We start from the raw sequence: 12,743 nt of genomic DNA, 5'->3' as shown, positions 1-12,743 counted from the left end.
TCTGCTGGCAGTGAGGGAGCAGGGCACTCTACCAGGGAATCTGCAGGGCTTCTGCCCTGCCGTTCTGTGCATGGATGTTTTGGGTTTATGTCCATTTGGTAAAAAAGCCCCTCACAAAATGAAAGAAATCAGTATAATACCTTGACCCAACTTTTTAGCTATATAAAGAACTGTCTTTCTCTTGAAAATATTGCACTATAAATCTTAAAAACGCCAAAACAAAGCCAGGCATTTGGTTTGGAGAAGACACTTCTTATTACTTCGTAAAAGTAAATAGTGAAATGAAAGGGAATGAAATAAGACCTTTGGAAAAGACGTTTTCTCCATTTTCCTTCGTGCCTCCTCCTCTCCTTCCTCTCCTGACTCCATCGCCCCCCCCTCCCTGTATAACAACTGCCCATTTGGGAATGGTAATTCCAGAGAGCAAACTTTAACGGGAATGCCTGAAATGTGTCTGCTTCAGCTTTGTGTTATGTCTGTAATTTGAATTATTTGCATTTTGGAAAGGTATAAATTGCTTTGGTGTACTTGGGTTGGCTGGCGGCCAGGAGGGAGTTGCCTCGGGCCCAGACCAGGCGCGTTGCTGCAGATGTGGCAGGCGTACAATGGAAACTTTTGTGGGCGAGCAGCCCTCACTCCTCCAGCACACGCTGACAGGAGGCGGCATCCCGCCTGCTCGCCAGGCTCCCTGGCGGATGGGCACTAGGGCAAAGCCATTTGCTCCGGCACAGATGGACTATCTTGAGGCTTAGGGCTCCCAAACCATTCCAAAGCCATTATTCCTTTTATTTTACTTTTTTCTTTTTTTAATTTCAGCTGAACTGTTTAAACCTGCAAAACATGTTTACTGTAAAAGGTTGACGTAGTGGTCTAAGGTTTCCCTCCTGGAGCTGGTCCCAGTCCGTGGGCGTTGAGATTTCCCTCTTGGTTCACCAGACGTAATATGAGGAATTGTCTTTCTTTCTTTTTCTTTTTTTTTTTTTTTTGGTCTCTTGCTTCATAACAACTTTTGCTCCCTGTGTTTTTTTTTAATGAAATGTCACTAGCTGTTAATGGGTTGTCTATTCCCTACTTCTTCCTTCTCTTCCCTTTCCCCTTGGTTGCCGATGGTCTGGACAGTCCCGTGGGAATTTCTTGGAGCAAAACCCGTATTGTTCTTCCTAGCTTCCAAAGACAAGCCACGGCTCTGGATTTTTTTATTTTTCTAATAGTTTGGATTACAGCATCTAAAATATTTCTGAACAAACTCCTTTTGTCATCATAAAAATTTTAAAAATGCATAAAGGGAGTGCTGCATGAAATAATTGAAAGAATAGCTGGAGATGGAGTCATTTTGAATTTTCCTGAAGTATCGGCAGGAAATAAAAACCAGAAACCTGAATCAGATCATTCCTCTTGCAAAGCACAAATTAAACATAGCAAAAAAACTGAACTTCTGGTAATCCATTTACAAAGGCAAATTGAACACATGTTAACTACTAGTCTGGATGTCTGTAGGTTTTTTAAAAAAATGGCCCAGCAAACCCCTTCCAAAGCAGAAGTTATTACACTTCACAAAATGTGCGATAGTGCGATAGTGTCACAGCGTTGCGTTTCTTTTGTAGCTGATTGGACTAATTAGGGGCAGGGAGGGAGTGCTACAAAGGCTGGAGATAAAGGAGGCTTCTCCCAGACAGGGAATGTGTCCTGGCTTGCTGAATTTTGGTCAGGGTTTTCTACTGACAGCCCAGGGGAAGCATCTGTTGGATAAATTGTGAAGTGATCACCAGTCCTCCCAAGGAGCCTACTTCAATTCTGGCACTCTCCAAAGGCATTGCTAAGGAGTCTCAAGCACTGAGACTCTCAAGTCTGGCTGCTCCTGCTCTCCCTGCAGCTGAATGTGGCAGTACCAATTAAAGGGATTCCTCTTCCAGCATCACAAGTTAAAATGTAGGAAGAAACTGAGGGTAGATCTGCTAATTGTTTTCCTATGGGAAGACCTGCCAAATTCACTGTGGAATTTGTGCTGCAGCCTTCATGTTGTACTTCTTTCCATACATTTAAGAGAAAGGGGTTTTGGATATTAAAACAATCGCCAGGGATAGTCCCTCAGCAGCATTCCTTTCACAGTAGGACAGCTGTACACAAAAATATTATTTACAGACATTTGTAATAAATCAGGCAGTTCTAAATGCGTCACCTCCATCCTGGCCATGAAAGCGGAGAGAAAAGAAAAAGTACCATTCACTCTTTTACCTTTCAGAGGGCTGTTTTTCTAAGGCAAGCCCACATCCATGAGATGAATTTCAAAATAACTAATATTTGCATTTGCATGTCCCAGTGCTGCAATAAATGTACAAAAGAGATGACGTAAGTTTCCGTTTCCCCTTCGTTTCAGTAACATCTGACAGTGGTGGGACTTGTGAAGCTGCATGTGTCTCCACCGTCCAGCTTATCCAGCTTATCCAGTCTGCTTATGGCCTTTCATTTGTGTTTTTCTAGGTCTGCAGAATGGAAACCTTACATTCTGTATTAGTTTTCGTGTTTCTTTCCTATTGAGGTCTCAAGATGCAAGGAAATTAAAGCCCACCTTGTTTTCCAGTGATTTCTGTATCAGTAATGTGCAGGAAAAATGACCAGACAAAGCCAGTTTCTTTCAAAAGACACGTTCCCAGAAAAAGTTATAGTTGTGGCTTAAATCTGTGTTTGCTGGAAAACAGAAATTTGGTAGATTTGGAGGACCCAACACACCACTAAAAGCAGCTCCAGAAGTGGGACTACTGTAGCTGAACAAGACCAACTTCAAAATGGAGTCTAAAGCTGTGTTTCCAAGCCTGTGGCCTTGCCTTTTGACCCAAGTAGCAGAATTATGACAAGCCAGCCTAGGAGTATATTAAAATGAAATCCTGCATGGCTGAGTAGCTTCCTTAATGCTACCTTTCTTTTTGTATTGTTTAGTATTAATATTGAATATGACTTAGAGCTTAGGTAGTGTTCAAAAGGTGTAATAAGTAGAAGTATTGTGGTCTGAAAGTTCAGCAAATTGAGATGTAGAACAATTGCATATTTTGTCCAGTCTAGTGGCAGAGCAAACTCCCAGTGGCTCCCCCCATCATGATATTATGCACTCTGAATTGTGGTTCTTCCCTTCAGAAAAGCTGAAGGGGTTCCTGTCACAGGTGACCCAGATGGTCTCTAAGTTGGGCAACGCTTTGTGCAATGCGTTGTGAGAGCTCCTTTTCCCATATGCAGTGCCCCTTCAAAGAGATTGTTTTTGTGAAAGTTGTTCCTTTCTTGGCTTGGGAAAGGAAGAAAGGAAAGAACTAGATATCTTTTTCTTTTGTCTTTTAGATGGTCACCATGTGTGGGAAATGGAAGCCAAAACCGACAAAGAAATGTGCAAGCCAGTAAGTCTGCCTTAAATATTTTAACATCAAGATGAAAAATATATATTGCCTTCTCCAGCATTGTTACTAAAGAGGGATTTCCAAGGCTTTGGCACTGAAACAGAACAAGTACTTAGGCCTACCCTCCTGGAAATCTTTCTTTAACGTGAGCATGGGGTAAAAAAGCCTTTGCTGGAAGCTATCCCAAAAGTAGGAGAGACCATTTGGAAAATATTTTTTCATTGTCCGGGATGGGCCAGTTCCATCTGCTCGTCTTTTTGTCTTGCTGGGTCAGTTCTTTCCGCTGCTCCCAAAGCAATTTCTGATCATTTTCCTTGGCTTTCCTCTATCTTCAGCAGGAGAAACATGAGTCCCCTCACAGGAGATCCACATTGGAGAAGTGTGGCTCTCTCAGCCATGACTCCAAGTGGGATGTACGTCCACTATTCCACGTCTGCAGGAATATGCAATACTTGCAAAACTGCGGCAAACAATTTAAAGATCTCAGCTGAATTCAGGCCAAATGCAAAGAGAATTCCCCATTACTCTTTCAAAAAGCGCCAAGGGAGGTTTTGATGGTCATAGCAGATTCACTGTGCATATATATATGTCTGAGCTGATGCCCTAGAAGCTAAGTCATTCCTTAGCCCCGTGCTGGAGTATTTGGTTTCTGGCAGTGGAAGAGCATCTACACATTCACCAGCTTTTTCATGTTGCACTAGATGTGCTTGCAGCAGTGACTCTGCCATGCAAAGAAGCTAGCATGCTTAGAACTCCCTGGATTGTTATATAAAAATATATTTCACTGTGGAAAATTGAACTATTTGAGTAATTCTGTCCTGATGCCTTTCAAAGGAAATACTGTTAGGTTCAGATACATCAGGGATGACCTGCCAACCGAGGCGTTGTGCTTTCTCCTGCTGAGTTGGAAACCACAATTTGATTGTGGTCCCAGATTCTTGACAGAGGCAAGCTGGATAGAGCCTTGTCCATATGCAGTATCATATTTGCTGTCCAAAGGGAAGAAGGGAGCACTAGTGATTTTGTAAAGATCTTAGCCATGCTAAAATAATTTCCCTACTTCTAGAGTCCTTGGCAAGGACGCTGGGGTTGGTGGGAAGCCGTCCTTGCCCACAAAGCCCACCAGTTTCCCTTCAGAGAGTGTTCCTCTTCCTTCTTGGGCTTAACTTTTCAATACTATTGTACAGCTAGACTGCCTAAGTTGTGCCTTGACTTTCTGATTTGTTGCTTTTGCAGAATTCATTGTTGGTTGAGATACCACCTTTCCGCAATCAGAGAATTACCAGCCCTGTTCAGGTCAACTTCTATGTCTGCAACGGGAAAAGAAAGAGGAGCCAGTACCAGCTTTTCACCTATCTTCCTGCTAATGGTAACAAAACAAATTCCTTATCTCTGCTAGTAAAAGTGAGATAATGATCATACATGGTTCTAATAATTCTTTAGTAATTCGAATATTTTGGAAATATACCTGGTGCTATGAGAGTGAGAATAAGTCCAGGAGAGCTGCTTTTGTCTCTGCTGCCCACAAAAGAGACAATGCAGATTGTTTCCATTTGCATCAGTGGCAGAGACCTGTTGAAACAAGGACTTCTGCTTTTGGGAGCTGAAGAGCCACAGCACAAACTCAGACGTTTGTGAAGGCACTGAGCTCTCTGCTAAGCTATGGTCAACCCTTGGACTGACTTTCTAACCCCAGAGGGTAAATTGCATTCAAATAACATTTCTAAATTCACACCACAGTATTTTAAGCATGCTGGGCTCTGAGCTAGAGGTGGTGTGTGGATTCCCCTTGCAGTCATCTCGCATCTTGCTGCCTTGCACGGGGTGAAAACTGAGATGGACAACATGGGTAGAGATCAGAGTGCTCCATGTAAAATGCTTCATGGATGTGAAATGTTCAGAAATGTGTGACCATTTTTTTTTTTTGAGCTTATATTGGTAGCTGTGAAGTGACAATAAAGTCACTCATGGTAGCTGAATTCCAAGCAGGCTTGTATGAAGATTTTAATAGCTAGTAAATTTAGGGGTTTTTTTTAATTAATATTTGAAATGGCCTTTTTTACTAAGAGCACTCTTTGGGGGAAAGTAGGAAAAGAAAGCAATTGTTGTTGTTGTTTGGGAACAAAAGGAATTAGAAAAAAAATATGAAGCTTTGCTTTTCTTTCCAAGTGAAAATAATCCTTCTGTGGGAAATACCAACAAAGCAATATTCAAGTCACATCACATGACTTGAAGAGACATGCTAACATTTTGTAAGTGAAATCCCATAAAATACACATTTGCAATTTCACCCAGTTAGCATGCATGCACTTTTATTGGGACTTAAATTAAAAATACAGGAAACCTGACCTGGCAACGGAGTGCTTATTGCATATGTTCTGTGTAGCTGTGCTTCACTGAATCAGCCTACTTATGCAAACTTCATTCCCAGTGGGGATGTCTGTACATTTAAAAACTGTTCATCTCTTAAATTGGAAAGAAAAAGAGTTGTTATTCTCTTCCACAACACTTTTCAGCAACAAAAATCAGTTGTAGAGGCAATCAGGTATTGCCTTGTCACCCAAGTTACCCTCATAAATATTTCAGATTCAGGCCTCTTCTTAGCTGCTGTTTATTAGGCAGCATCTTCCCTCCAGCCTTTACATAGGCCTTTTTTTACCATTGTATTCTAAACCCTGGGAATAGTGTGCACTCCTGCAGAGTTGGTTTATGCTGTCACTATTCTGTGTTTGGAACATTTGATGCAAAGAGATGAGAATACATACTAGTGACAGCAGACTTAGTGACAACAGGAAACCAGCCTAGGCTTTATTCTGCAAAGGCATCTTTAATTATGGTAATTGTTGAAAACATTAGGAATCTTGTTTAGTCTGCTGTACCAATTTAAATTCAAGTGAAATCTTTTCATTTCTGTGTGAGGAAACCTGAAAGAAAAAATGTAACAGCAGGGTAGGATAAAGGAAAGCAGTATTCCTAGTAAATATTCTTTCCATTCCTATTTGGTTCTCCATTCACATTCTCTTAATACATATGTATATGTGCATGTAGGTAATTGAAAAACACATTGCATTCTTTGCAGCCTCACCCATAGCAGTGGTAAAAGTGAATGTGCTTCTGCAATCATCAGAATTAATAGTATAGTATGTTTTTAATAAGCATGTGTTGTAATGCCTGTGTTACAGCCATAAGGTTTTGCCCTTCTGTGGCTGGTATTTTTTGCTATCATGCCTTTCAAAGATAGATACAATCACCTCTGCTGTGTATTTAGAAACCACGTACAGTGATTGAATCAGTCATTCATGCTGCTGTATTTCTAGGAGTCATTTTAGGCTTCATTTGATTTCAGTCACAACATTCTTTTACTGCTTCAAGCCATTGTAGAAAACCAAAGTTTAGCTCATGCAGAAAAAAATTACCTAAGTCAAGAACCACTGGGTGATCAATGTAAAAAAATGCAGATGAGATAAGCATGATTTTGGCCCAGGTAACACTGTGTTTGTTGTTTAAACAAATCCCACAAACAGAGAAGGTGGAGGGTTTTGACAAGCGAATGTCAGAGTGATCATGAAGTGTAAGATGTGGTTTTACACAAATGAGACAGTATCCTGTAAACTGCTTCTTAATCTTCTGTGCTTTAGGACTAATCAAATGCTGCATTTCAGTGCCTACTGTAGTTTTGCAGGTATTTCTGTGTGAAGGAGCTTTTAAAAGCTCCGTGATGCACATCAGACATATATTTTACAGCTCAACTGGACTGTGCCAAAGCAAAATACCAAATGTGGACTAAAGCCTGAATGTTATGTGAACCTCCTGGCTGTGCTCCTGGGGTGGGTGTGGGCACATGCAGAGCAGTGGGAGAGCCATGGGCTCGCTGTGCAGCTCCCACCCCCACTGTGGGGCTGTAGGGGGTTTTTCCTGTAGCTCCTATTTCTCCTCATTCCCTAGGGGAAAACAGCCAGTGGATCCAGGGACACGTGACCTCACTCATCCCACCTCCCATGGATGGTCCTATAGCATCTCCATGGAGTTCAGCTCTGTGACATGCAGCCAGCACAAGCTGCCATCTCCAGCAGTGTTATTTCGCCATCTCAGGGCTTCTCCCGTGCTGCAGAGATGTGGCAGGATTGTACCTTCCCTCTGTTAGATCAAGTGTTTGGCAGAGCAGGGACTTACTTGGTGAAGATGAGTTTCTGCTTCAAAAATAAAAAAAAACTGCTGTAAAAATTAAAATCTTACTGCTCTGTAAATGAAAAGTTTAAATAACAAAGCAAAACAGAAAGTAGATGCTTTGCAAAAGGAGCCAAGATCTTGACAATGGGCTTGCTTAAGTCTTTGCCTTGGGATAGACTGTAAACCTAAGTACTCATAATCCACTTTTAATTGAAATTTTGATTTACTGTTCTGCTGAATTTGAGCAACTCCTGAATGCTGTATTAGCTTATATTGTACAGAAATGACTGTAATGTCATTTTTTTAGTGTTATTTCAATGATCCATATAACTGAGCAATTGCATGTCAGTTTTGTCCTGGAGCCTGCAGGCTTGTAGGCCCTTGGAGACTCCTCCACAGACATGCCTGGCACAGAAATATAAGTAGTTTCCATACCATTTTGGCACAGGTGAATTCCTGCAGCTCATATGGTAAGTACTGATGCATTTTGCATTGCCACATCCCATCAAAATTTGAGGAGAAAGGCTCTGGACCAGACACTGCAGTCGGGATTCTGAGCAGAGCCTTTGGATGTTCAGCTTTTAAAGTGCCTCCACTGCTGTGGCTCCATGCAGGGGGCTCTGCAGCTCCATTACGTGTGGCAGAACAGTTTGGAAAACCACGTTTCAGGGTTAAACTAACCCGGAGTATCTGAAGAAGAACACAGGCGTGTATGCTGGGATTCTAAATCCTGTGTTTTCATCTAAGAAAGCTGAAGGACTTCTCCTGCTCAGAAGACTTTAAACAATGAATGATAAGGATTAGATTTCTGTCTGTTTAGATTTCTTTTAAGTAGGTACAAAAAAATAGAGGAAATGTGATCAAGAACTTATTTTTGCAGATAGGAGTGAGTACTCTCTATGTTTTCTGTTATCCAACAAGTATTGATATCAAGAATGTTGAACACAGGAAAGTTTTTCTTTGAATTTTATTTATAAAGTAGTGATATTTGACTAACTAAAGACAGGCTAGTTTGTCCAGGAAATATTTAATAAAAAGGAAAAAGGAGAGTTGATGTTTTCTTCTACTGGAATGAAAAATACGCTTTTGCAAAGAGTTGATGATAAAGTATTTCCAGTTTCTGTTTCTGTCAGGCTTCGTAATTGTCAAAGCATTATTAAAAGATCATGTAATTGCTTCTGGTATTTATTAAAATGGTGTTGATATTCTGGGTAACTTTTACTTTGAGATGAGTTTCGCTACCCACAGGGTCAGATTTCCAACTGCACAGCCTTCACTCACAGATAGAGCTTTTCTGCAGCTCCTTTGCCTCCCTGCAGTCATCTGCACAAGTCTTCAAGATGTTGCGCTTCTCTGAAAACCTGGCCACAGTGACTTGGTGGAAGTCCTTTGAATCTGTGGGTGTGTGGCTGTGCTGAGAGCCTGCCTGTGGTGACTAGATGTGCCTCAGTGTTGTAGTTTACAGCCCAGCAGCGCAGAAGTGAAGCTCTTAACATTGTAGAATAGAATCGTAGGATATCTCAAGTTGGAAGGGACCCATAAGGATCATTAAGTCCAACTCCCCACTCCTTGCAGGACCACCCCTTGGTGTACATCTGGAAAGGGTGTGTGCTGCCCACAGCATATTGTTGTCAGCATTCTCCTGACTTACTGCCTCTGCTCTAAAATTATCCCCTGCCCACCATACAGATGGGTGCAGCAACACTTTGCTTATGGCTGCATTGAGCAGCCATGCCTCTGTTTCACCTCAGCCCTTCCACCCACACCTCACTCCCTAAGTTCAAAGATGACATCAGCCCCTTAGCAGAAATGAGGATGCACAGTGTTGCCACTCTGATGTGACACAGCATGTGGCTTGTGCTGATTATCTCCTGACACCTCTCACCTCTCGGTATTTGTTGAAGTTTCCTGCTTGAGGTTGGCAAGATTATCAGCCTAGTCCTTTATGCAAACGATGGTGGCTTGGGGGCTGCTGGGGGAGCAGGGCCAATGCAGGGCCTGTGTCGTGCAGGGACCATAACCTGTGGCTGGTGCAATACAACCTCAGCAGTGCCTCAACAAGGGGACGGAGCGTGGCTGAGTCAGGCCTGGAGCCTCAGACCAGCTGGAGGTGTTTTCATCCCCAGGAGCATGTGGACTGCTGCAAAGCCAGCACATGGCAGGACAGGTCAACAGAGGGGATTGGGTTAATGGTTGGCCCCAGAGGACTTTTATTTTAGGTGAAAATAGGAATCACAGTTACTCATTTTTACACTATACACTGACACAGTTTTGGCTACTCAGTGGCTGATTGGTAATTTTGACATTTAGCAGAGTAACTAAAAGCAGGTGAGGTTTTGTCAGAGTCCTGTTCTCATTTATGACAATCACAAAGTTCATCATCTCTGGGTGTATCAGCCCCTCCACTCCCATCCAGGAGCCATGGAAGGTCTGTGGAGGAGCAGAGGAGGCTCGTGTTGCACTCACTAGCATTACATCCTCAGGTGCCGGGTGCCCACTGGAGCTGCCCACACTTCGTGCATTGCCCACACTTTATCCAGGTGACATCCATTTTCAGCAGTCAGACAGAGCCCAGCCAGCTGCATCTGACCTGCACACAGAGTCTGTCTTGATCTGTGTGGAGAGGCATGTGAGGAACACTGCCTCTCTGTGGTGCTCCATCTTCACCTGGAAGGCCAGGAAAAAGCATCACCTGTGTGATTGCCCTGTGAAAGGCAGGGGTGGACAAGTGCTCTGTAGAAGCTCCTGGCTGTGTCTGACCATCAGCAATGATCACCCCTAGCAGTTAACTTCCAGTGTATAAAATTATATTTTCTCAGTATCTCAATTTTCAAATATTCCCCTTCAGCTGTAAAAAAACCCAGCCTGTAGTTTTGGTCATTGAACTCCTCTGCATGAACATTTTGAGGACTCCTTGCCTTGCTTTCCAGTGCAAGCAGGGATAAAGTCAGCACTGGTGGTGTAATGTTGTGTAGCATCATCAAAACAGACCTCAGCCCAGTGGATTTTAACATCTGACAGAGGTGACATAGAAAGCTTTGGCCGGTGCAGAGTGGGTGTTGTGCACAGTTAAACGTCCAGTTGAAGGCAGCAGTGGAGCCAGGTGCTGCACCATGCTCTGGAAGCAGCAGTAGAGCAGCCCAAGTGGGCATATCCCAGGACTTGATTTTCCTATTCAACAGCGTAGGATTGAACAAATTGTTCTGGTGAAAAATTGTAACTTTTAAGAATTTTTATCTCTTTCTTTTGAAAGAAAGCTAATGCATAATTTTCTGTACTAGCACAACCCAAAATGCCCTCCACCTACCTTCTAGTTCTCCCCACCTGATTTAGCAGGGTATGCAACAAGCTACTGTATATAATCTTCTGTCTCATAAATATGTGTAGAATAACCTAATAGATTAACAGCTGTTGAAAAGCATTTAGCAAATGAGTTAGCTGGAAAGCACTTCCAAATCAGATAATGTCACTGTCCGAGATTATGTGGTGAGGTGTATGCACAAGGTTTCCATCTCCCCGAGCCATTCTTGTATAAAACTGTACATATTCATCTGAACCTGTAAAAATCCATACACAAAATCCGAAAAGGGCTGGCAGGCAGGCAGGCATGTTTTAGAGTTAGCCCTCCTGATGAGTAGCCCCAGTAGTAGTGTACAAGTAAGAGAGATACTTGTGCAGATAAAAGTTGCACACACCCATGTGCTCCCTGCAGTGTCTTGATGGCAGGAGGCTTCCTTTGTGTCTGAGTCACCGTGCACTGGATTTAGTAACTAAAAGCAAAGGCTTGATAGCAGCTTGACCTTTAAAAGTGTTTTGGCTTAATAGGTGCCTGGGGGAAACGCCAAGTTCACAGACAGCATCTGCACAGGTCCCTGTAGTTGACTGTCTCACAAGATCCCTGGGACTGAGTGCTCATCCCATGTTGCTGAGGTTGCCATTGCTGCATGTACGTTGGCAGGGCATTTCAGAAAGTTCTGCTCAGCCATGTTGAACTTTGTGATTGTCATAAATGAGAACAGGACTCTGACAACAGGACTCTGACACAATCCATGAAGCAGGGATTGTGTTTTGTGAGGGCAGCCAGTCCCTTGCCTCTCCCCAGCACCAGCTGCTCCGCAGTCAGAACAAGGGGTGAGGCCTCAAGTATGCTGGATCTGGCCAGTGCTGCTGCAGCAGCCAGCATTTTGTCTTTGCACAAATCCATGGAGATGTGTCCACATCCCTAATTAGTCTTTGGTCACCCAGCAGCAAAGCAGTGACAGGAACTGGGGTCACCAGTGCAATGTCTTCTGAAGGTGTGCTGCCAGTATCAAAACTGACTGACAGGGGAGGATTTCAAAGGCACAAACGGCCTTTCAGAGCTCAACTCAGTAATGGAGATTTAGACAGCTAACTCCTCAGCTCTCTTTGAAAGTCCCATCCCAAATTCTTACCAATTGCCAGATATTTAGTCCAGAAGTTGAAGAAATGTGTGTGTGCACATGATGAAAAAGGTAGTGTTTTGATTTTCGTACTCTTAACTAAAATCTGTGTGCAGGTGCCAGGGAACTACATCATAGTCTGCACCATGAAAGGAAGCTATTTTGTTGGATAAGCTCAATCAAACTTACGGATAAAATAAATATATTTTAGTGCCATAAATGTCTACACTGATAATACTACATGGAATTGGGAATTTGATAGTTAAATGTTAATCAGGATAAACATCTGCTTAATTGGTAAGATTTTATTTTTTCAGTTCACATATTTTAATAACATTCCTCCCCCCAAAAAATAAAATAAAAAAAAAAATTAAAAACCCATCCGGATTGCTGAAGTGTAAAAGCAAACACACACTTGTTAAAATTGTCAAAAAATATGTATAGTTTATATCTGAGTACTTTCTGACTCCTTTTACTGAATGTGCATGATTTATTATTTTTCTTCTAGGTTTGATATATTAACTTTTTACCTGCTAGAAAGGGCTTTCATTTAAATGTGGGCTTGCAGAATTGGCTGAAATATTTCTCCCAGATTCAGACACACACAGAAGGACCATTGTCTTCCACCAGTGCCTTGGTATGATGTCATAACCCTGATCTCTCTGAGTAAGAAGCTTTGATTTGTAGCTAGGGCTGCTGCCAATGCGTGGTTCTCAGAACTTCATATTAAATTAGATGACATAATGACATGAGTTCAGAGTCTAAG

General features: G+C 42.4%; 1 protein-coding gene across 4 annotated transcripts in view; it reads left to right on the top strand.

The window, feature by feature from the left end:
• Window positions 1-12,743, top strand: part of NFATC1 (nuclear factor of activated T cells 1) — a 111,016-nt gene that overhangs the window by 61,165 nt on the left and 37,108 nt on the right. For 3 of the 4 annotated variants that reach the window (XM_059475262.1, XM_059475278.1, XM_059475270.1), the window contains exons 7-8: window positions 3,331-3,386; window positions 4,623-4,755. In XM_059475262.1, coding sequence (XP_059331245.1) covers window positions 3,331-3,386; window positions 4,623-4,755 — 189 coding nt within the window. Of the gene's footprint in view, window positions 1-3,330; window positions 3,387-4,622; window positions 4,756-7,331; window positions 8,772-12,743 lie in introns of those variants that run through there. The other variant, XM_059475285.1, reaches the window with a different exon arrangement.

This window comes from Ammospiza nelsoni, chromosome 1 (genome assembly GCF_027579445.1).
Source record: "Ammospiza nelsoni isolate bAmmNel1 chromosome 1, bAmmNel1.pri, whole genome shotgun sequence".
NCBI classification, from domain to species: Eukaryota; Metazoa; Chordata; class Aves; order Passeriformes; family Passerellidae; genus Ammospiza; species Ammospiza nelsoni.
Note: the sequence above shows the minus strand (reverse complement) of the source record. Positions and strands in the feature narration are given on the sequence as shown.